This window comes from Salvelinus alpinus, chromosome 21 (assembly GCF_045679555.1).
Source record: "Salvelinus alpinus chromosome 21, SLU_Salpinus.1, whole genome shotgun sequence".
In the NCBI taxonomy this organism is placed as follows: domain Eukaryota; kingdom Metazoa; phylum Chordata; class Actinopteri; order Salmoniformes; family Salmonidae; genus Salvelinus; species Salvelinus alpinus.
The window spans coordinates 36,853,287-36,877,137 of record NC_092106.1 but is presented as its reverse complement, the minus strand read 5'-3'; the positions used below and the strand labels follow the sequence as shown (position 1 = coordinate 36,877,137).

Sequence of the window (23,851 nt, the reverse complement as noted above, 5' to 3'; positions counted from 1 at the left end):
AGGTACTGTTACTCACATGATTGACAGCTCAGATGGCCAATGAACTTCATACACACTTACATCCACATAGACATAGATATTCACACACATATCCCTTCTTACAGGAGAAGCGCACACACACACACACACACCGTCTTGCATCTAATCTCATTTCCCTTCTTGTATTGTCCAATCACAGGAGAATAAGCCCATCGGCACCAGCATTCTCCAGCTGTCCGTCATAGACCAGGACTCCTCCCATAACGGCCCACCCTTTGAGTTCCGCATATTATCAGGGAATGAGGGTGGAGAGTTTACACTGGAGTGGGATGGAACTCTGCTAGCCAATCAGGTGTTTAGGAGGGACTTGGCCATGGAGTATGTCATCCAGGTCCAGGTAAGAAGGCCATTTTACATAATCTCTACTGTTACTGTTAGCACCATGTCTTACAACCTGCTGGTCAACCCTGTTACTGTTAGCACCATGTCTTACAACCAGCTGGTCAACCCTGTTACTGTTAGCACCATGTCTTACAACCTGCTGGTCAACCCTGTTACTGTTAGCACCATGTCTTACAACCTGCTGGTCAACCCTGTTACTGTTAGCACCATGTCTTACAACCTGCTGGTCAACCCTGTTACTGTTAGCACCATGTCTTACAACCTGCTGGTCAACCCTGATAGTGTTAGCACCATGTCTTACAACCTGCTGGTCAACCCTGTTACTGTTAACACCATTTCTTATAACCAGCTGGTCAACCCTGTTACTGTTAACACCATTTCTTATAACCTGCTGGTCAACCCTGTTGCTGTTAGCACCATGTCTTACAACCAGCGTGTCAACCCTGTTAGTGTTAACACCATGTCTTACAACCAGCTGGTCAACCCTGTTACTGTTAACACCATTTCTTATAACCAGCTGGTCAACCCTGTTGCTGTTAGCACCATGTCTTACAACCAGCGTGTCAACCCTGTTAGTGTTAACACCATGTCTTACAACCAGCTGGTCAACCCTGTTACTGTTAGCACCATGTCTTACAACCAGCTGGTCCACCCTGTTAACACCAGGTATTACAACCAGCTGGTCAACCCTGTTACTGTTAGCACCATGTCTTACAACCAGCTGGTCAACCCTGTTACTGTTAGCACCATGTCTTACAACCAGCTGGTCAACCCTGTTACTGTTAGCACCATGTCTTACAACCAGCTGGTCAACCCTGTTACTGTTAGCACCATGTCTTACAACCTGCTGTTCAACCCTGTTAGTGTTAGCACCATGTCTTACAACCTGCTGTTCAACCCTGTTAGTGTTAGCACCATGTCTTACAACCAGCGTGTCAACCCTGTTGCTGTTAGCACCATGTCTTACAACCCTGTTAGTGTTAATTAACACCAGGTCTTACAACCAGCAATCTTCTGGAAGGTCTGTGTTATTAAATCACACATGGGGTTACATTGTGATGGATGTTTTTTGGCTCTGTGTTAACCCTTTGCTTCTCCCCTCCTCCCCCTACTTCCAGGTAAGGGACTCAGGTAAGCCCCGTCTGTCCTCCTCCTCTATCCTGACGGTGCGTGTGATTGAGGAGAGCCTTCACCGGCCCGTAGCGCTACCCCTGGAGGTCCACATCATCACCATGGAGGACGAGTTTCCTGGAGGAGTCATCGGCCAGCTGCACGCCACTGACGCAGACCCCTACGATGCCCTGACCTTCGGCCACGCCCCTCCGTCTCAACGCTCCCTCTTTAAGATCAGTCCGAGAGACGGTAAGATCATAGCCCTGGGTGGCCTGGATGCCGGTCGCTACTCCCTCAACGCCAGCGTGAGTGACGGACGCTTCGCCGTGCCCGTGGCTGTGAGCGTGCACGTGGAGCAGGCATCGCCAGAGATGCTGCGCGAGGCAGTGACGGTGCGTTTTGAGAGTGTGCAACCCCACGACTTCGTGGCAACACATCTAAAAAACGTGGTGAAAGTCCTGAAGGTTGCCGCGGCAACGCAGAAGCAGGACGCGCTGCACGTGCTCAGTCTGCAGCCCGTGGGCGGGACCAGTCAGCTGGATCTGCTGGTTGCTGTGGAGACGGCTGGGGGAGGGTTCTACAAGGCAGCGTACCTGACCCAGAAGCTGAGCGCCTCCCGGAGGCAGCTGGAGGAAGTGCTGAGGGTGTCGGCCATCTTGGATAAGAACTGTTCTGGGCTTGAGTGTCGTGGGGCCCAGTGTGAGCAGAGCATTGTGTTGGACTCTCACGCTCTCATCACCTACAGCACACCCAGGGTTAGCTTTGTGTCGCCACGCTTCCACAGGACCACACGCTGCACCTGCACTGGTGAGGACCTGCACACACAGATATGCTACACCCATGTATCATATCAATGTATATGCATCGTGATGCACTCACATACTCATACAGCAACATACACACAAACTAGAGTGTCACAAAGTATCCTTTAGAGAGCTGTACATTAGGCATAGACATTGTTGACGTCTGCATGATCTGCACTGTAACAACCACTCTGTCTGATTGTATAAATACTGATAGAAAGCTGATGGCATCTTGAGTGTGTATTTACCCCTGGGATTAGACCCCCCAGTAGATTGAATTAGCATGTTGTGGCTAACGTGATTAGCACGTCTCCTGGGGACAGAGGATTTGGCTGCCTCTACTCTGAATAACCCTAAATTAACTTGTCCTCTCTTGCTCTCTTTATTCATCCTTTCTTTTCTTCCTTTCTCTCGTTTCACGCTTCTCGTTCCCTTCCTCCTTCTACCCTCTGTCTCCTGTCTCGCTCTGTTTCACACCCTCTCCTTCTCTTCTCTTTTCCTTTCATGTTGTGTTAACCTCTTCCCCTTCCTCCCTCTCTCTCAATCCCTTAATCTCTCCCCTCCTGTCTCTCTTTCTACCTCCCCATTCCCCTCACTCTTCCTTTCTCTCCTTTGTTTCACCACTCACATCTCTCTCTCCCTCCCTCCTCTCTCTCTCTCCTCTCTCTCTCGCTCCTCTTCTTTCTTTCGCACTCTCCCTCCCTCCTCTCTCTCTCTCTCCCTCCCTCCTCTCTCTCCTCTCTCTCTCGCTCCTCTCTCTCATCCCTCCTCTTTCTCTCTCTCCCTCGCTCCTCTCTCTCTCTCTCTCTCCCTCCCTCCTCTCTCTCTCCTCTCTCGCTCCTCATCTTTCTCTCCCTCCTCTCTCTCTCTCTCTCCCTCCCTCCTCTCTCTCCTCTCTCTCTCGCCCCTCTTCTTTCTTTCTCTCCCTCCCTCCTCTCTCGCTCCTCTTCTCTCTCTCTCTCTCCCTCCTCTCTCTCTCTACCTCCTCTCTCTCCCTCCTCTCTCTCTCTCTCTCTCTCTCTCTCCCTCCCTCATTTCTCTCCCTCCTCTCTCTCTCTCTCCCTCCCTCCTCTCTCTCTCCTCTCTCTCGCTCCACTTCTTCCTTTCTCTCTCTCCATCCCTCCTCTCTCTCACTCCTCTTCTCTCTCTCTCTCTCCCTCCTCTCGCTCTCTCCCTCCTCTCTCTCTCCTCTCTCTCGATCCACTTCTTTCTTTCTTTATTTCTCTCCCTCCCTCCTCTCTCTCTCTCTCCTCTCTCGCTCCTCTTCTTTCTTTCTTTCTTTCTCTCTCTATCTCCCTCCCTCCTCTCTCTCTCTCTCTCCCTCCCTCCCTCCTCTCTCTCTCCTCTCTCCCTCCCTCCCTCTTCTTTCTCTCTCTCTCTCATCCCTCCTCTCTCTCTCTTTCTCTCTCTCCCTCCCTCCTCTCTCCTCTCTCGCTCCTCTTCTTTATTTCTTTCTTTCTCTCTCTCTCTCTCCCTCCCTCCTCTCTCTCTCTCTCCATCATCTCTCTCTCCCTCCCTCCTCTCTCTCTCTCCTTCTCTCCCTCCCTCTTCTCTCTCACTCCTCTTCTCTCTCTCTCTCTCTCTCCCTCCTCTCTCTCTCTCCCTCTCTCTCTCCCTCCTCTCTCTTCCTCCTCTCTCTCTCTCTCTCCCTCCCTCCTCTCTCCCTCCTCTCTCTCTCCCTCCCTCACCTCCCTCCCTCCCCTCCCCCCTCCTCTCTCTCGCCCTCCCTCCTCTCTCTCTCTCTCCCTCTCGCTCCTCTTATCTCTCTCTCTCCCTCCTCTCTCTCTCCCTCCTCTCTCTCTCCCTCCCCCCTCTCTCTCTCTCTCTCTCCCTCTCGCTCCTCTTCTTTCTTTCTCTCCCTCCCTCCTCTCGCTCTCCCTCCCTCCCTCCCTCCCTCCTCTCTCTCTCTCCCTCTCGCTCCTCTTATCTCTCTCTCTCTCTCCCTCCTCTTTCTCCCTCCTCCCTCTCTCTCCCTCCCTTTCTCCCTCCCGCCTCTCTCCTCTCTCTCTCGCTCCTCTTCTTTCTTTCTCTCTATCCCTCCCTCCTCTCTCTCTCGCTCATCTTCTCGCTCTCTCTCTCTCCCTCCTCTCTCCCTCATCTCTCTCCCTCCTCTCTCTCCCCCTCCCTCATCTCTCCTCTCTCTCTCTCTCTCGCTCCTCTTCTTTCTTTCTCTCTATCCCTCCCTCCTCTCTCTCTCTCCCTCCTCTCCATCCTCTCTCTCTCCCTCCCTCCTCTCTCTCCCTCCCTCCCTCCCTCCTCTCTCCTCTCTCTCTCGCTCCTCTTCTTTCTTTCTCTCTATCCCTCCCTCCTCTCTCTCTCTTGGTCATCTTCTTTCTCTCTCTCTCTCCTTCCTCTCTCTCTCTCTCTCTCTCTCTCTCTCCCTCCTCTCTCTCCCTCCTGTCTCTCCGTCCTCTCTCTCCCTCCCTCAGATGGTAGCTGTCCCCCAGCCTCAGAGTTGTGTGATGAGCAGCCCTGCCCAGGAGACATGCAGTGTGTGGGCACAGAGGGCACCAGAGTACCGTACGCCTGCCAGTGTCCACCAGGGAAACTAGGAGAGTGTGCAGGTGCTTTTGAATGTTTGGATCCTTTGTAAATGTGGTGTAATTTGTGGATGCAAATAGAAAATTCCAAATGTGTTCAATCATGCATGTGTGTGTGTGTGTGTACGTGCTCTGACTCTGCATTTGTGTGTGTGTGTGTGTGTGTGTGTGTGTGTGTGTGTGTGTGTGTGTGTGTGTGTGTGTGTGTGTGTGTGTGTGTGTGTGTGTGTGTGTGTGTGTGTGTGTGTGTGTGGGTGTGTGTGTGTGTGTGTGTGTATACAGGTCACACGTCTCTGAGTTTCTCAGGGAACAGCTATATCAAGTATAAAGTGTCTGATGGAGGAAGGACAGGAGAGATGAAGCTGGGACTGAGAATCAGAACTCTACAGAGCAGAGGAATCATCATGTACACACACTCTGACCCCTGCACTATACTGAAGGTACCCACACACACACACACACACTGACCCCTGCACTATACTGAAGGTACCCACACACACACACACACTGACCCCTGTACCATACTGAAGGTACCCACACACACACACACTGACCCCTGCACCATACTGAAGGTACCCACACACACACTCTGACCCCTGCACTATACTGAAGGTACCCACACACACACTGACCCCTGCACTATACTGAAGGTACCCACACACACACTGACCCCTGCACTATACTGAAGGTACCCACACACACACACACACTGACCCCTGTACCATACTGAAGGTACCCACACACACACACACTGACCCCTGCACCATACTGAAGGTACCCACACACACACTCTGACCCCTGCACTATACTGAAGGTACCCACACACACACACACTGACCCCTGCACCATACTGAAGGTACCCACACACACACTGACCCCTGCACTATACTGAAGGTACCCACACACACACACTGACCCCTGCACTATACTGAAGGTACCCACACACACACACACACTGACCCCTGTACCATACTGAAGGTACACACACACACACACACACACACTGACCCCTGCACCATACTGAAGGTACCCACACACACACACTCTGACCCCTGCACTATACTGAAGGTACCCACACACACACACACACACACACACACTGGTACACACACACACGTACACTTGCTGACCCCTGTTTAAGGTACACACCTAGACATGCTAATCCCTGTACTATACTGAACATAACAGACAGACGTGATCAGCCTACTGTTTTATATTCAAGGTACACACACTGTACACATGCATGGATAGTCTGGATACCCACAGCACGATCCACCCTTGTTATTACCTGAAGCTAAGCCACTCGTCTGTGTCTAAATCCTGCCTATCTTGTTGTGATTGACAGCTAGAGGAGGGTAAACTGTGGTTCCAGCTGGACTGTGGGAACAGCCCTGGTATGCTGGGTATCTCTGGGAGGCCCATCAACGATGGGAACTGGCACACGGTGACTCTGGAGATCAACCGTAACTTCACCAGTCTGTCTCTGGACGACAGCTATGTGGAGAGGAGGAGAGGACCACCAAGCTTCCAACCACTAGGGGCAGATGGGTCTATCTACTTTGGAGCACAGGTGGGCTTTCTGTGGAGGTGAAGGGGTGTGTGTGTGTGTTTTTGGTTTTATTATCCTTGTGGGGACCAGAAGTAATCACAAGGATAGTAAAACAAGGAAAATTGGGGTCATTTCTCCAGTCCACACAAGGAAAAAGGCTATTTTAGGTTCAGGGGTTAGGTTTAGGGTTACAATTAGGGTTAGGGTTAGAAGTAGAGTTAGGAGTTAGGTTAGGGTTAGGGATTAGAGAAAATAGGATTTTGAATGTAAATTAATTGTTAAACATGTAGGTGTGCGTGTGACAGATTTTTTCAGAGTGGGGGGGTTGTGTGTTATAGGGACACTGATATGTTTGTTTGGGCGTGGCTGATGTGTGTTTTGCATCTCAAAGCGTTATGGATTTGTATGTGTAAGTATAGTGTTTCTCTATAGTGCTCTTACCAATTTAATCTAGTTAGAGTGAGGAACACAACACAAGACGCTGGATAGGAAGCTCTGGATAGGAAGCTCTCGACGGGAAGCTCTGTATAGGAAGCTCTAAATAGGAAGTTCTAGATAGGAAGCTTTGGATAGGAAGCTCTGGATAGGAAGCTCTGTTAGGAAGCTCTGCAAAGGAAGCTCTAGATAGGAAGCTCTGGATAGGAAGCTCTTGATAGGAAGCTCTGGATAGGAGGCTCTGGATGGGAAGCATTAGATAGGAAACTCTGGATAGGAAGCTCTTGATAGGAAGCTCTGGATAGGAGGCTCTGGATGGGAAGTGTTAGATAGGAAACGCTGGATAGGAGGCTCTGGATGGGAAGCATTAGATAGGAAGCTCTGGATAGGAAGCTCTGGATAGGAAGCTCTGGTAGGAAGCTCTAGATAGGAAGCTCTGCAAAGGAAGCTCTGGATAGGAGGCTCTGGATAGGAGGCTCTGGATGGGAAGCATTAGATAGGAAACTCTGGATAGGAAGCTCTGGTAGGAAGCTCTGCAAAGGAAGCTCTGGATAGGAGGCTCTGGATGGGAAGCGTTAGATAGGAAGCTCTGGATAGGAGGCTCTGGATGGGAAGCTCTGGATAGGAGGCTCTGGATGGGAGGCTCTGGATGGGAAGCGTTAGATAGGAAACTCTGGTAGGAAGCTCTGCAAAGGATGCTCTAGATAGGAAGCTCTGGATAGGTGGCTCTGAATGGGAAGCATTAGATCGGAAGCTCTGGATAGGAAGCTCTGGATAGGAGGCTCTGGATGGGAAGCGTTAGATAGGAAACTCTGGATTGGAAGCTCTAGATAGGAGGCTCTGGATGGGAAGCGTTAGATAGGAAGCTCTGAGGAAGACAGCCTGTGTGTGTATAAATGAATGTACTGTATTTAGTGTATTTGGGGATCAAAATCTTTGTCTTTCAAATTGTTGTCTGAACATGACTTGCTCCATATTCAGAAAACAACATGAAAAAGCTTGGTATTCTGGTTTGATATTATAGTTTGTGTGCTATACCTATTTATATACAGTATTTGTTTGAATGTTTGTATGTATACATAAGTCTCTCCTCTCCCCTCAGGTCCAGCCTCCTAACTCTCGCAGCCTGACAGACAAGAAGGGTCCTCGGGTGACGGATGGTTTCCAGGGCTGCCTGGACTCTGTGATGCTCAACAACAACGAGCTGCCCCTGCAGAACAAGAGGAGTCGCTATGCTGAGGTGGTGGGCCTGACAGAGCTGAAGCTGGGCTGTGTTCTCTACCCCGACGCCTGCCTGAAACAGCCCTGCCTCCACGGAGCCACCTGCACCAGCCTGCCCTCCGGTGGTGAGTCTGGAGAACTGCAAGAGGAAATAGATGCGGTCACAAGAGGTTGTGTGTGTGTGTGTGTGTGTGTGTGTGTGTGTGTGTGTGTGCGTGCGTGCGTGCGTGCGTGCGTGCGTGCGTGCGTGCGTGCGTGCGTGCGTGCGCACACCAGAGGAGGCTGGTGGGAGGAGCTATAGGAGGACGGGCTCATTGTAATTGCTGAAATGGAATTAATGGAACAGGGTCAAATGTGGTTTTCGATATGTTTGATGTGTTTGATATCCTTTTATTTATTACAATCCAGCCATTAAAATGAGCCTGTCCTCCTATTGCTCATCCTAACAGCCTCCTCAGTTGTGTGTGTGAAACAAACAGCCTGGGTTGGAACAAAAGCCTCCACCACCCTGTAGCTCTCGAGGACAAAGATTATTGGTGACCATTAGTGTCCACAATACACACACTGATTTCCTGATTGATTGTTTGATTGATTAGCGTTTTACTTGGAGGTCATCAGGGTGATGGATGATGATCTGTGCCAGCTGGCAGACTATAACCTCTCCAGGGATCTGGATCTCCCCTCAACGTTATTCTATTATTAATCCATAATGAACTCCTAATTAAACTGACCTTGACCCACTGTTTTTTCCAAAGGTGGGACTGTGACTCCTTCATCACTTCTGTTCTCTCTCTCTCTCTCTCTTTCTCTCTCTCTCTCTCTCTCTTTCCTTCTCTCTCTCTCTCTCTGTCTCAGTCTCTGTCTCAGTCTCTGTCTCTCTCTGTCTCTGTCTCGCTCTCTCTCTGTCTCTGACTCGCTCTCTCTCTGACTCGCTCTCTCTCTGACTCGCTCTCTGTCTCTGTCTCTCTCTCTCTGTCTCTGACTCGCTCTCTCTCTGACTCACTCTCTGTCTCTGTCTCTCTATCTCTCTCTCTCTCTTTCCTTCTCTCTCTCTCTCTCTCTCTCTGTCTCAGTCTCTGTCTCTGTCTCTGTCTCTCTCTCTGTCTCTCTCTCTCTCTCTCTCTCTCTCTGCACTGTCTGGAGCCCATCTATACGATTGGTTTATGTTGTAGAGTTTATTGGGCAGTTTTTTAAAATTAATATTGCCGGTTAATTTCTTCAGAAACACGTTGATCTGACTGTGATCTGACAATGGTGTCTGTGGTCTGACAGTGAATGCACTAATGGTGGAGGGGTCATTTCTCTATTTCTCTCTCTATTTCTCTCTTTCTCTCTGTCTCTCGCTCTCTCTTTCTTTCTCTTTTTGTCTGCCTGATCGTGTTACCTTCTCTCTGTCCTTATCTTCCTCTCTTTGTGTCGTCATATCTCTCGAGTTGCTCTTCGTTTTTTTTGTCTGTTCATATCTCTTCTCCTTTTGCCTGAACTCAAAAGACCTACATGAACAAATCGTATCGTTTTAAAATCAGACTACCGCCAGGGCTCAAGACGTTGGCATTTTACTGGAGTCAATGGGGAAGCCTGGTTAAATGTCATCTCTATCGAAATTCCCTGCCTGGACTCAGCAGGGTGACCCCTTGACTTAATGTGCTGACTTAACACATCGAGGCCAAGACTCAACACAGAGAGAGTGACTTAACGCTCCCCTGTGTTGGTCTTTCCCGGTCTCCCCACTCGCATTGCGGAGCACTCTGAAAAGAGCACGGCATTCTGGGGCTTGTCATGGTCCCCTGTTTTTGGCACACCCGACCTTTGTGTAAAGGTTATCGGAGCGTGTGTGTGTATGTATTCCGGTATCCCACTGTGTGTGCGTGTGTGTCTGTCTGCGCTGTGTCGATAAACACAGTGACATTTCCCTGCGTTTTCCTAGTGGTGTGTGTGTTTGTGATTGTGTGTGTGTGTCAGTGTGATTTCCCAGTTGCATGAGCCTCTAGGTGTGTGTGTGTACCCGTGTGATTTCCCAGAGGTGTGTGTGTGTTGATGTTTAGGCTGGCAAACTCTCGTCAACCCCATGCCAACTATTCCTGGCACCGCCGCCAAAGCTCAAACAATGCACACACTAGTCTCTACAGCACTGAACGCATTCCTGTGTGTGTGATGGATTGTGAGTGTGATGGAGTGTGTGTGTGTGTGTGTGTGTGTGTGTGTGTGTGTGTGTGTGTGTGTGTGTGTGTGTGTGTGTGTGTGTGTGTGTGTGTGTGTGTGTGTGTGTGTGTGTGTGTGTGTGTGTGTGTGTGTGTTGGAGTGTTGAGTGTGTGATGGAGTAGGAGTGTTTGTGTGATGGAGTGGGAGTGTGTGATGGAGTAGGAGTGTTTGTGTGATGGAGTGGGAGTGTGTGTGTGATGGAGTGTGTGTGTGTGTGTGTGTGTGTGTGTGTGTGTGTGTGTGTGTGTGTGTGTGTGATGGAGTGTAAATGTGTGTGTGTTGGAGTGTGTGTGTGTTCTGAATCTGCTATGATGGTCTGACTGCTTTGTTGAATTATAGCACTACTAAACCTGTATGCAGAATACTTCATTTTACACCCCCCATACTAGCTCTGACTTTGCTGATAGCAACTTAATTGAGGGAAAATGTACTTAATGTGATATGTGGTTGTCCCACCTAGCTATCTTAAGATTAATGCACTAACTGTAAGTCTCCCACCGGTAAGAGCATCTGCTTAATGACTCAAATGTAAAAGTACTTAATTTACTCTCCTTCCTTTTTTCTTTTTACTCTCTGTCTCTTTTCTCTCTCTGCTAATGTTTCATTCTCTCTCTCTCTCCCACTCTCTCTGTCCTTCTCTCTCTGCTAATGTTTCATTCTCTCTCTCTCTCTCTCCCACTCTCTCTGTCCTTCTCTCTCTGCTAATGTTTCATTCTCTCTCTCTCTCCCACTCTCTCTGTCCTTCTCTCTCTCTCCCTTTTTATTCCTGTCCTTTCCTGTCCCTTTGCCTCTTCTCTCTGTGTATTAGGTTTTGCCTGTAGCTGCAGTCCCCAGTACACTGGAGGGCGCTGTGAGACAGAGATCACAGCTTGCGTTCCTAACCCCTGCCTCAACAGTGGTGTGTGCAAAGCCATCGGCAACGCTTTCCTCTGCAGCTGCAGGAGAGGGTTCCAGGGCACCACGTGAGTTAATATCACACTAATGATCACACTGTATACAGTGGGGCAAAAAAGTATTTAGTCAGCCACCAATTGTGCAAGTTCTCCCACTTAAAAAGATGAGAAAGGCCTGTACTTTTCACCATAGGTACACTTCAACTATGACAGACAAAATGAGAAAAAAAATCCAGAAAATCACATTGTAGGATTTTTAATGAATTTATTTGCAAATTATGGTGGAAAATAAGTATTTGGTCACCTACAAACAAGCAAGATTTCTGGCTCTCACAGACCTGTAACTTCTTCTTTAAGAGGCTCCTCTGTCCTCCACTCGTTACCTGTATTAATGGCACCTGTTTGAACTTGTTATCAGTATAAAAGACACCTGTCCACAACCTCAAACAGTCACACTCCAAACTCCACTATGGCCAAGACCAAAGAGCTGTCAAAGGACACCAGAAACAGAATTGTAGACCTGCACCAGGCTAGGAAGGCTGAATCTGCAATAGGTAAGCAGCTTGGTTTGAAGAAATCAACTGTGGGAGCAATTATTAGGAAATGGAAGACATACAAGACCACTGATAATCTCCCTCGATCTGGGGCTCCACGCAAGATCTCACCCCGTGGGGTCAAAATGATCACAAGAACGGTGAGCAAAAATCCCAGAACCACACGGGGAAACCTAGTGAATGACCTGCAGAGAGCTGGGACCAAAGTAACAAAGCCTACCATCAGTAACACACTACGCCGCCAGGGACTCAAATCCTGCAGTGCCAGACGTGTCCCCCTGCTTAAGCCAGTACATGTCCAGGCCCGTCTGAAGTTTGCTAGAGAGCATTTGGATGATCCAGAAGAAGATTGGGAGAATGTCATATGGTCAGATGAAACCAAAATATAACTTTTTTGGTAAAAACTCAACTCGTCGTGTTTGGAGGACAAAGAATGCTGAGTTGCATCCAAAGAACACCATACCTACTGTGAAGCATGGGGGTGGAAACATCATGTTTTGGGGCTGTTTTTCTGCAAAGGGACCAGGACGACTGATCCGTGTAAAGGAAAGAATGAATGGGGCCATGTATCGTGAGATTTTGAGTGAAAACCTCCTTCCATCAGCAAGGGCATTGAAGATGAAACGTGGCTGGGTCTTTCAGCATGACAATGATCCCAAACACACTGCCCGGGCAACGAAGGAGTGGCTTCGTAAGAAGCATTTCAAGGTCCTGGAGTGGCCTAGCCAGTCTCCAGATCTCAACCCCATAGAAAATCTTTGGAGGGAGTTGAAAGTCCGTGTTGCCCAGCAACAGCCCCAAAACATCACTGCTCTAGAGGAGATCTGCATGGAGGAATGGGTCAAAATACCAGCAACAGTGTGTGAAAACCTTGTGAAGACTTACAGAAAACGATTGACCTCTGTCATTGCCAACAAAGGGTATATAACAAAGTATTGAGAAACTTTTGTTATTGACCAAATACTTATTTTCCACCATAATTTGCAAAGAAATTCATTAAAAATCCTACAATGTGATCTTCTGGATTTTCTTTTCTCATTTTGTCTGTCATAGTTGAAGTGTTCCTATGATGAAAATTACAGGCCTCTCTCATCTTTTTAAGTGGGAGAACTTGCACAATTGGTGGCTGACTAAATACTTTTTTGCCCCACTGTATATACAGTATGCACGCCAACACACTCCTGTCCTGAACACATACCCATGGAGTTGACTGTCTCAGACATACAGAATATGACAGACACAACAACACCCTTTAACTCACTCACTCACACACATAAACACCCACCTTTTAAATTAGCTGTTTGTTTTAGCTGGTTCAGCTGCTTACTGGCCCAAGTAGTAGATATAATATAAAGTATGTCATATATAAAGTATGTAATAAAGCCCTCTGTGAACGCAATGCCTCATCATTCTCACTAGGTGGCCGTATAAACCAGCTTTTCTCTACAGTGATAGGCAGATGAGCAGAAGAGCCAGAGCCCCAAGCTGCCTGCAGCCTGTTTAAGATTCACTCAAAGAGTTGAAAGAGTAAAGATGACATTTCATTCTGCTTGTCTCCTTCTCTCCAGGGGGTTTAGGGGTGTTCCACTGTGTTACATTAGAAATCAAGGCTAAGATACAAAGCCACACGCTCACTCATGTATACACTTTTCTTACTCGCTGCAACACACACACACAAACAAACCAACACACACACAAACTAACCAACACACACATACACACGCACACACACACACACACACACACACACACACACACACACAAACACACACGCCAGAAGCTTGTGTTCCATCATCAAAGCCATTTTCATTTCAGATGAGGAAGATCAGGAAAGTCAATCTCAGTGTGGTTGTTATTTAATAGTGAGCATATGAGACTAGGAGTCCCTGAGCTGTCCTCTATCTCCCTCTCTACGTCACTTTCCTCCCACCTCCAAATGAAAGGAGAGTCTTCCTCACTTTTAGTCAGTCAACTATTAAATGACCCACAAACTATCTGTATGTAACAGTTTATTAAACATTCTGATGTATTGATATTCGCCTACTTCAAGGATCATTTTTGGAGTGTATTTTCTCTAGAGGCATCTGTAAGTCAAACTATCCAAACTAATTACCAAACTGAGTTTTAACAACCCCTCTGCCCCCGTTCCTCCATTCACCCTCTCCAGGTGTGAGGAGGATGTAAACGAGTGTGAGAGGGGCAGAGCCACGGGCGGCGAGGCAGAATGCGAGAACGGCGGTGTGTGCGTTAACACGCACGGCTCGTTCTACTGTAACTGCACGGCGGGCTTTGTGGGCCAGCGCTGCGGCCTGCGGCCCGTGGTGGTCCCAGACATGCAGGCTGGACACGCCGTGCTGGGGAAAGAAGAACTGATCGGCATCGCTGTTGTCCTCTTCGTCATCGTCAGCCTCATCATCCTCTTCATCGCCTTCCGCAAGAAGGTATCTGTATTGTATTGTTTGATTTATTCTTGTGTGTTTTTATTTTTTACAGATGTAGGATCTTAATTTGATCACCCTGTTGCAAGAGACATTTTTTACTTGTTTTGTATTTGACGTTTAAAAGGCTTCTGAAATGTATTATTTCCACTTTGAAATTTCAGGCTTGATTTTCTCTTATGAAAATTTTTAGCAACCCCAACAAAAATGTCCATAAATTGTAATCCACATATTAATTCACATTTACAGTTGCTGTAAGATCCTACATCTGTAATACTATATATTGTTTTACAAGACATACAATAAAAACATTTTGTCTCCAGGTGTTCCAGAAGAACTACTCCCGTAACAACTTGACACTGGTCCAAGATCCAGCAACAGCAGCTCTGTTAAACAAGGCCAATGGGGTTCAGTTCAAGACCCTGCGCTGCATGCCGGGAGACCCCTTGAACCTGTACGCCGAAGCGGGGCTGTGCGCCACGGTGATAGGGGGAGGAGCCGGAATGATCGGCCCGCCCCAGGTGCCTGTGAGGCCCATGGCGTACACACCCTGTTTTCAAGGCGACCCACGGTCCACGCTGGAGAAGATGGCGGACGGGAGAGGCGTGGAACACAATGAGATGAGCACCTTCCACCCAGAGTCACCCAGGATTCTGGGAGGCACGATGCGGAGAGGGGTGGTGGTGTGCAGCGTGGCACCCAACCTACCACCTGTCTCGCCCTGCCGTTCCGACTGTGATTCCATCCGCAAGAGCCCCTGGGACAGCGACGAGGGTCAGTGTGTGTGCGTGGGGGGGGGGGGGGGGGCATAGTATGATGCGTTTGAACCTGTTTGTGTGTGGTTTGTTCATACGTGTTTGTTTTTGTCTTGTGTGTGTGCATTCATGCATATATTCAAATGTTCGTTTGTGAATGTGTATCCCTCCAAGTGAATCTCTTTTCCAGGAACCCTTGAGGGGGAGGGAATTGTTGTACCATTTCCATATTCATATTCATATTACACTGAACTATAGTCAGACTGCATCACGTTCAGTTTATCAAAACCATCATAATTATGAGCTGGCTTTGATTCCCAAATCATAAGAGTGTGTGTGTGTGTGCATGTGTGTGTGGGTGTGTGTTTGTGGGTGTGGGGTACTTCTAGCTCTCCGTGCCATCATTGTTGTCACTGGAGCCGAGGTGTGTGTGATGTGTGCCTCAACAAAGACAGCCCTGGTACGAAAGAGCCTGTGTTCTTCTGTGACTAACCTTGCAGAGGGCCAACTCTCCCTGGCCTGCTCCCAACTTCCTCTGACCTCTAACCTCTGACCTCTCCCTGCAGGTAAAATGGTAGATATGGGCGAAGAGATGACCTGTTTCTCAGGGAGTAACAAGGGCAGCAACTCTGAGGTCCAATCACTGAGCTCCTTCCAGTCCGACTCTTGCGATGACAACGGTAAGACATGCCCCGCCTTTCTCGTAACTCTTTCTGGCCGACAGTGAGCTAGTCTACCGTCTGGTCCGATAACAACCCTTAACAACCCCTCATAACCCTTTAATGACGGCAGATTCAGAGTAACCAGATGTGAAAGCATTATGGCCAAAGCTCCCTAAAGCACATTGCTATGACCATATTGCTTCAATAACAGTCCCTTTAGATTGGCAAACACCAAAGAGATGGGGGACAAGGGGTGGAGTCAGAGGTGGTTTGGGGAAGGGCATTAGTAAAGAGATGCTGTGATTAACAACAACAATAACTTTGGGAATTTCTACAGTGTTTTATTGTTTCCTAAACCCTCTCCAACAAATGCATTTACTCTTGCTGTGTTATAAAAGTGTTTCAGGAAACACTAACATCCAGTGTTAGTTTATTTGTCCCCAAATCATGTTGATTTATTGTTTACATGTGTTTAATATCATTTGTCCGTGTTAATTCCTGGAGTTTTTTTTCTCGTTTTTATTCTAGTGATTTTGTTAACTTTTTAATTTCCACACCTGTCAAATTGTGTTTTAATTTGGAAGTGAGAGAGTGTGCAGACAGACAGCAAGCTGGCCTAAGAGAAATTACATTACGCTTCCATCCACACAGCTGTGTTGTGTTTGTTAACTTGTCATCGTTTCATCATTATGAATTCAAACACATGTTGTTCTCTTCCGTGGCGTTCTATGGTTATAGTCGTTGATGCTCCAGTTCCAATTGTTGGCAGAAGCCAGTTCAGGTTTTAGGTGGTTGTTTATGTGTTGTGTTATCTGTGTTTTGTATTGTTATGTTGTTTATGTGTTTATGTGTTGTTGTGGACTTTGTGGAGTTTTGATATTGGAAAAATGTCAGTAGTAGTTGTTTTTACTTAGAGAAATAGCCTATAAGTTGTTAATTCTGGATCAACATGGATCACTCAGATCATCCTGCAAAAATCACTGCTGTCACCATGGTGAATCTACATAATCATAGTGTGTTGCTACTATGTACTAGACTACATAGCTGAAATGCAATGTTGACGTATCAACATTGAAGCTTCATTCATTCATAATTAATGGAACCGCTTCACTGTCAATATGATCACATTTCACATAGCTGTCTGTGATGTTAGCCAATCAGGCCACAGAACAGTTTGAAGCAGACCATTCAGTGCGAACGACCGCTCCAGTGGATATGATCTGATGTCATTATTATGTTAATTCCATTTTCTTTCTTTCTCTTTCTTGTTATTTTTGTATTTATCTGATTTTCACTGAATGTCTTCAAAACATAATTGAACAATCTAGCTCTCGTCTCTCTGAACACAGCCCTACCTCATGTTTACATGTGTAAATGGAAGTGTGTGTGCGTGTGCGTGCGTGCGTGTGTGTGTGTTTTCTTGCTGGGGATACTCTCCAATACTAGATTATGTTAGTCCCCTCCTACACTCTTTTTTGGTTCCAGGTAAGTAGAAAGAACCCTTTCGGGTTCCATGTAGAACCCTCATTGGAAATGGTTCTACACGGAACCCAAAAGAGTTCTAACCTGGAACCGAAAGGTGTTCTCTAAAGGGTTCTCCTATGTGGAAAGCCTAAAACCCCTTTTGAGATCTAGATAGCACCCTGGTTCCATATGTAGCTTTTGATCAGACACCTCCCATACTACACGGCCCTAGTGTTTATCCCATCTTCAGCCAATAGTAGCTCTGTTTCCTGGGAGCCTGTTGTCAACTTCCTGTGTCTCAAATCGTGTCTCCTCCCTCTGCTTCTCTCCAACAAGCCTCCATAGTGACCGTTATTCGACTGGTCAATGATGCAGTCGACACTATTGAAAACGAAGGTACCATGTCTCATCCACCCTTCTCACTCTCTCTATCCTTCTGACACTCTCTTTACTTCTCCCTGTACTTATCTCTCTCTCTCTATGAGATGCCATGATAATGCTATCCATGACAATGCTATCCATGACAATGCTATCCATGACAATACCATGACAGTGCTGTTGTTTGAAGATCGTGTACTTCAGCTATGGTGTAAAATACATGGCTTGTATGTAATCTCAATGTACACACATACTGTAGGCTTTATATTTTCAGTACACATCCAAATACCTAGCTTACATGGAACCCATGTGTTGAAGTGGAAAGCCTCAACACACACACACACACACACACACACACACACACACACACACACACACACACCAGGGGTTCATGGGGACAGGCTGACAAAAGGTCAGGGCTGAATCAGAGTTTAACTCAACATGTGCATTGACATAGTACACATACTGTACATAAAGAAACTGACATATTACACATACTGTACATAAAGAAACGGACATTTTACACATACTGTACATAAAGAAACTGACATTTTACACATACTGTACATAAAGAAACTGACATATTACATGTACATAAAGAAACTGACATATTACATGTACATAAATAAACTGACATATTACATGTACATAATAAACTGACATATTACATGTACATAAATAAACTGACATATTACATGTACATAATAAACTGACATATTACATGTACATAAATAAACGGACATATTACACGTACATAAATAAACTGACATATTACACATACGTAAATAAACTGACATATTACACATACGTAAATAAACTGACATATTACACATACATAAAGAAACTGACATATTACACGTACATAAAGAGACTGACATATTACATGTACATAAATAAACTGACATATTACACATACATAAATAAATTGACATATTACACGTACATAAATAAACTGACATATGACACGTACATAAATAAACTGACATATTACATGTACATAAATAAACGGACATATTACACGTACATAAATAAACGGACATATTACACGTACATAAATAAACTGACATATTACACGTACATAAATAAATTGACATATTACACGTACATAAATAAATTGACATATTACACGTACATAAATAAATTGACATATTACACGTACATAAATAAATTGACATATTACACGTACATAAATAAATGGACATATTACACGTACATAAATAAATGGACATATTACACGTACATAAATAAACTGACATATTACACGTACATAAAGAAACTGACATATTACACGTACATAAATAAACTGACATATTACACGTACATAAATAAACGGACATATTACACCTACTGTACGTAAAGAAACTGACATATTACATGTACATAAAGAAACTGACATATTACGCGTACATAAATAAACTGACATATTACACAGACATAAAGAAACTGACATATTACACGTACATAAAGAAACTGACATATTACACGTACATAAAGAAACTGACATATTACACGTACATAAATAAACTGACATATTACACGTACATAAAGAAACTGACATATTACACGTACATAAAGAAACTGACATATTACACGTACATAAAGAAACTGACATATTACACGTACATAAATAAACTGACATATTACACGTACATAAAGAAACTGACATATTACACGTACATAAAGAAACTGACATATTACATGTACATAAAGAAACTGACATATTACCCCCCTCAAATCTCATATGGTCCGGTCCTAATCCGTGCCAACACCTGTTTGGCACCTCTAACACAAACACAAACACACGCTAACACGCTAAAGCGCTCTCTTCTCCTGTTCTCCCACCTGACAGTGTCAGTCATGGACCAAGGTCAGAGCTACAACAGAGGTGACCCCCTTCCCCCTCTTTATTCTTCATCTCACATCACTCACTCCCTTTACTTCTCTCTCCCTCTTAATCTCACTCTCTCACCTAGCTCCTTTCTTCTCTCTTTTCATTTCTCTCTCTCCCTCTCTCGCTCCCTCTTCCTTCTCTCATCCTCTCTCTCCCTTTCTCTCACTCTCCATCTCACTGCACCCCCCTCTTCTCAGTCTCCATCCCAGTTCACTGTGTTTGTGTGATTTGTTACTCCTGGCCCCCTGCCAACACACACACACCCCAGCATGTGTTAGCCCCAGTCACAGTATTGTTCTGCTGACTGAGCAACCCTGATGCATCCTTGGAGATGTCACGTTGCCAGGGTGGAGAGGCTTCTCTGACTCTCCAACGCACCTCACTGCCGTCCCTTCACAGTTTGGCCAATTTTGGCTTTCCTTTGCTTTCGCCTGCTGCCCGTGACATGTTATGGTTGATCCTCTCACTGCATTGCATTTACATCCCATTGCATCCCACCGAGTGTGTTGTTTCATTGTTACTCCATGTGACTGACGTTTCTACTGCTTTTAATGAGTTTGTCCTCGTTGACGTTGCTTTGTTGAGATTTGTTGTCTGAAGCTTTTCTTGAACTTGTCAGGATGGATACAACTTTTTAGTGTTTCTCACTTTGGTTTTGTCATTTCCTTTGATGCGCGTACTGTTTGTTTTTCCTTTCTTAGTTTTTCTTTAGTATTTTACAGTTTAATGCTTTGTGAAACAGTCTTGTTAACATGTGGAAGTATATCAAGCTGTGATGTGTTTTTTTACTTTGAATGATCCCATCGGTGAGTAACCGCTGATCTCTCACCATGGCTTGGCTGTTCCGAAGTGCCACCCTGACTCCTCCTGAACCCTGGCATGCTATGACCTGTTGACCTGTGACCCCTGACGTTCCCAGGCCTCCCTCTTGCATGTTGTGAAACCTTCAAACACAGCTAACATGTTCCCTGTACCGGATGTTCCCCGTACTATGGTTGACATCTAACTGTGTTTTTGTTGTCTACAAACATGCCCGATGGACCTCTGCAGAGAGACTGTAGTGGTCCACTAACATGCCCGATGGACCTCTGCAGAGAGACTGTAGTTGTCCACTAACTGATGGACCTTCAGATTTGAACTGTCCATCGGGCATGTTGGCAGAGACTGCGTTTGCTAAATGTAATCTAACTGTCTCTCCCTCCTCCAGCATATCACTGGGACACGTCTGACTGGATGCCCAACTCACGGCTACCCGACATCGAAGAGGTGCCCAGTTACGAGGCCAGCGGCCTAGGGGGCCACGGAGACATGGTTGCCTCAGCCTCCCGACTGGGGGGCAGCTCTCGCCTGGGGAGCAGCGCCCGGGAGCTGGAGTCAGACTACTACCTCGGGGGCTACGACATCGACAGTGACTTCCCCCCTCCCCATGAGGAGGAGTTTCTGACCCAGGACCAGCTCCCTCCTCCCCTCCCCACTCCCTTGGAGGAGTACCAGGGGCACCCCTACGACACCCTTCCCACTACCCAGCCCGCCTCCAAGGAGAGCACCCTGAGTGGGAGTGGTAGTGACAGCACCGGACGCCACAGGTCTCCCCGCCCACACTTCCACCCCAGCCAATACCTGCCCCCACACCAGCTGCCCCTGGGGGAGGCGGGGCAAGGCGGGCCCGGAGGGGAGGAGTTCAGCACTTTTGTGGGTAGGGTGATCACCCCGGGAGGCGGGGACGTGGAAGATAATGTGTCGCTGAATATGAGGTTGTCGGTGAACGCGTCATCGGCCTCGGACCTGTCGGCGCCCTGCGGCTTTGACGACTCGGAGGCGGGCGGTAGTGACTTTGACAGTATGGATGAGCTCCACCGGGGTGGGACATACACCGTAGAGATGCAGCAACAGACTGAGGTCTGACTGGGCCCCACCGTGGGGACAAGAGTACTGGCTAGGGGACGGGATGGGCAGGAGAGCAGAACAGAGACAGTTAGAGTAGTGTGTCGAGCTGGAGTTATGAGAGATGGAGGTCCTTGCTCAAAGAGGAATGATTGGTGTATAATGGACACACTGCTAGCTAGTGGCTACGTTATCAAAACAGTACCCACCCTAACCCTTCAACCACTGCCATTGTAAACACTAACCTTAAATTAAATCAAATCCAATTGTATTGGTCACATACACATGGATAAACCACTTCACCCATTGCAGGCTTTATCCTTAAATTAGTTTCCCTCATTCCAAGCCACTACCCTTAACCACTACCCTTAAGCCACTACCCCTTAAGATAATAAGCCGCATACAATGGAAAGCAATGTGTTTTGTCACGTTAGTACCTATAGCTGGTTATGATCATAGCCACTACCCTAGCAGTGGCCCGTGTCAAGGTCAGCTGAGTGTTATACTCTTCCATAGCAGGAACATAAAGCCTACCAGATATGTTGAGTAGGAATGAAAACAGGGTGAGAATGTGAATAAGAAAGATTAAAGTGAAAAAAATACAAACTTTTGAAGAGACAACTGCAGAGAAAATGGATGAGCTAATCAATAAACAAAATATTAAGAATGTTTGGGGAAAAAATTAAAGGGACAATATTGTAATTGAATGGTCAGTACTGTGATATGGCCTTCTCTGTCATAGTGGATGTGATTGTTAGCTGCACGCTCCACACAGCTCCCCTGTCCCACCTCTCACTACACCTGCTCACCCACAGAGACCCAATGGACTTTCCCCTAACCACGATGCAATTCACTTGGGGGGGAACTCCCCCCTGTCAGATTTGTGTCTTTTTTTCCCCCTAGTTTTTTTATTTTGTACAAATCCGCTCATACATAACCTGTACAGAATTTGTGAAATAGTAAAATGACCATAGTGGTGCAATGGAAATGGAAGAAGAAGATATGTTTTTTATTATCCACTCTAAGAATGCTATTTGGATTGATGTGGAATATGTTTAATATTACCCTTAGTCCAGACCTCCTCCCCCGAAATCAGACCTGTGAAGCCATGAGAGTTTAGCCATCCTTCTGTCCCACCGCATGCTAAACTGCTATCCTGCCAAGTCGCTCATTTTGCTTTAATGATATGATCTTTATTGTTTTGCACTAGTATCTTTTGATGTTTTATGTGTTCATGATTATTACATGAAACATGCTATATTATTGAAATCCTCCAAAGGGCATTATGATAATATGTAAATTCTGGGCCAGTGAAATTAGCATAATAAGCACTGAGGAATTTTTGTGTTAGTAATTGTTTTTTCACAAAAGTCCCTGATTTTCAAATAGACATTGAAAATTGACAATTCACATTGAGTGTGCTTGAGCTATTACATTTCCCAGCATGCAGCTCAATGTCTTTTATTTGATTTCCTTCTTCCCATGTTGTTTTGCACTGAGCAGGTTTCATAGAGTCACTCCAGAATTTCCCAAAGCCATAACAGCAATAGACTGACTGATAGATGAGAAGTAGGGTCCATGCACAATGCAAATGCATTCTGGGAAAATAATATAATAATGTAGCATCCCATACCAATCACAGCGGCTAGGCAGTGTTGCATCATGGGTCTTGTCAGTTGCAGTGTTACATTTTGGTTCTGTCTGCTTAAAAACTAAAATAAACAAAGGCTAACATCGGCTTTATTCTACACATCTGGACAGATAACAAAACAGATGAGTTTTGGACTTGTATTTTGGACTTGTATTCTACACACATCTGGACAGATAACAAAACAGCGTCGTATTGGACTTGGAGTTGTATTGGACTTGGAGTTGTTTTGGAATATAATATGCCTGATCCAGTCAGGCAAGATTTTTTTTGTAAAAGATGTAAGTTTGTGTTAAAATCTTTGTACAGTGTACATAGATAGCTAGGTTGTTTAAATGCTGATTTTGTAGATATTGAATTGCAATTCTGACTGACTTTCTTTGAGTTTCTTGTGTTTGATGTGAATGTGGACTGTAAGAGACCATGATAAATCAATCATTTAACCTCAGCTCCCCTCCTCCGGTCGCATTTCAACTAAAGTCTTTTTTTTATTTTATGAACCTTTGCTTTAAAAGATAAATAGCCTTTCAATAGACTGGGTGGTCTTCCACAGTATTACATGTACAAAACCTGCATTACATTACATCCCTGGGGGTTTTCTTTTTTGTTTAATATCTTTCTCTGGTTTCTGTTCTTTTTGAATTATTTTAGGTAGTATTAAAATATATCTAATCTAACTGCAGCAATTAAGTTTACAAAATTAGTTATTTTTAACTGCTTTTTTGTTTTTTAAATCAATGCTGAAAATAAAAAGGTTCTTGATCAAACCAAGTCTAAATTCTTCCTCAATGCAATGGAAAAAGTTTGCCTATGATGTTACAGAATGGACTAAACTTGATTAACTGTAAAAGGTTTGCGAGGTAACTTGTTTCCAAGGTAACTTGATATAATTACAGATTTATATGCAAGTATCACATATTGCTCTAAACTCAACTCTGACCTCCAAGCCAATTCCACTGCATTTTTTCATTGTTCCCCTCTAATTAGTGACTGATTTAGACCTAAGAAATCAGGTGCAATGAATTATCAGGTAGAACAGA

General features: G+C 45.8%; 1 protein-coding gene across 5 annotated transcripts in view; it reads left to right on the top strand.

Moving 5' to 3' along the window:
* LOC139548310 (protocadherin Fat 3-like) overlaps nucleotides 1-23,582 on the top strand; it is a 333,023-nt gene extending 309,441 nt beyond the window's left edge. For 2 of the 5 annotated variants that reach the window (XM_071357913.1, XM_071357911.1), the window contains 14 exons: nucleotides 1-2; nucleotides 179-376; nucleotides 1,500-2,301; nucleotides 4,727-4,861; nucleotides 5,120-5,277; nucleotides 6,183-6,407; nucleotides 7,924-8,167; nucleotides 11,053-11,206; nucleotides 13,859-14,132; nucleotides 14,453-14,903; nucleotides 15,451-15,564; nucleotides 17,347-17,406; nucleotides 19,238-19,273; nucleotides 20,487-23,582. The exon at nucleotides 1-2 is cut by the window's left edge and continues 142 nt beyond it. In XM_071357913.1, the coding sequence (XP_071214014.1) occupies nucleotides 1-2; nucleotides 179-376; nucleotides 1,500-2,301; nucleotides 4,727-4,861; nucleotides 5,120-5,277; nucleotides 6,183-6,407; nucleotides 7,924-8,167; nucleotides 11,053-11,206; nucleotides 13,859-14,132; nucleotides 14,453-14,903; nucleotides 15,451-15,564; nucleotides 17,347-17,406; nucleotides 19,238-19,273; nucleotides 20,487-21,184 (3,551 nt within the window). In that variant the 3' untranslated portion in view covers nucleotides 21,185-23,582. The remainder of the gene's footprint in view (nucleotides 3-178; nucleotides 377-1,499; nucleotides 2,302-4,726; nucleotides 4,862-5,119; nucleotides 5,278-6,182; nucleotides 6,408-7,923; nucleotides 8,168-11,052; nucleotides 11,207-13,858; nucleotides 14,133-14,452; nucleotides 14,904-15,450; nucleotides 15,565-17,346; nucleotides 17,407-19,237; nucleotides 19,274-20,486) is intronic. The other 3 variants (XM_071357916.1, XM_071357914.1, XM_071357912.1) reach the window with 2 other exon arrangements.
* The last annotated feature ends 269 nt before the right edge of the window (nucleotides 23,583-23,851 follow it).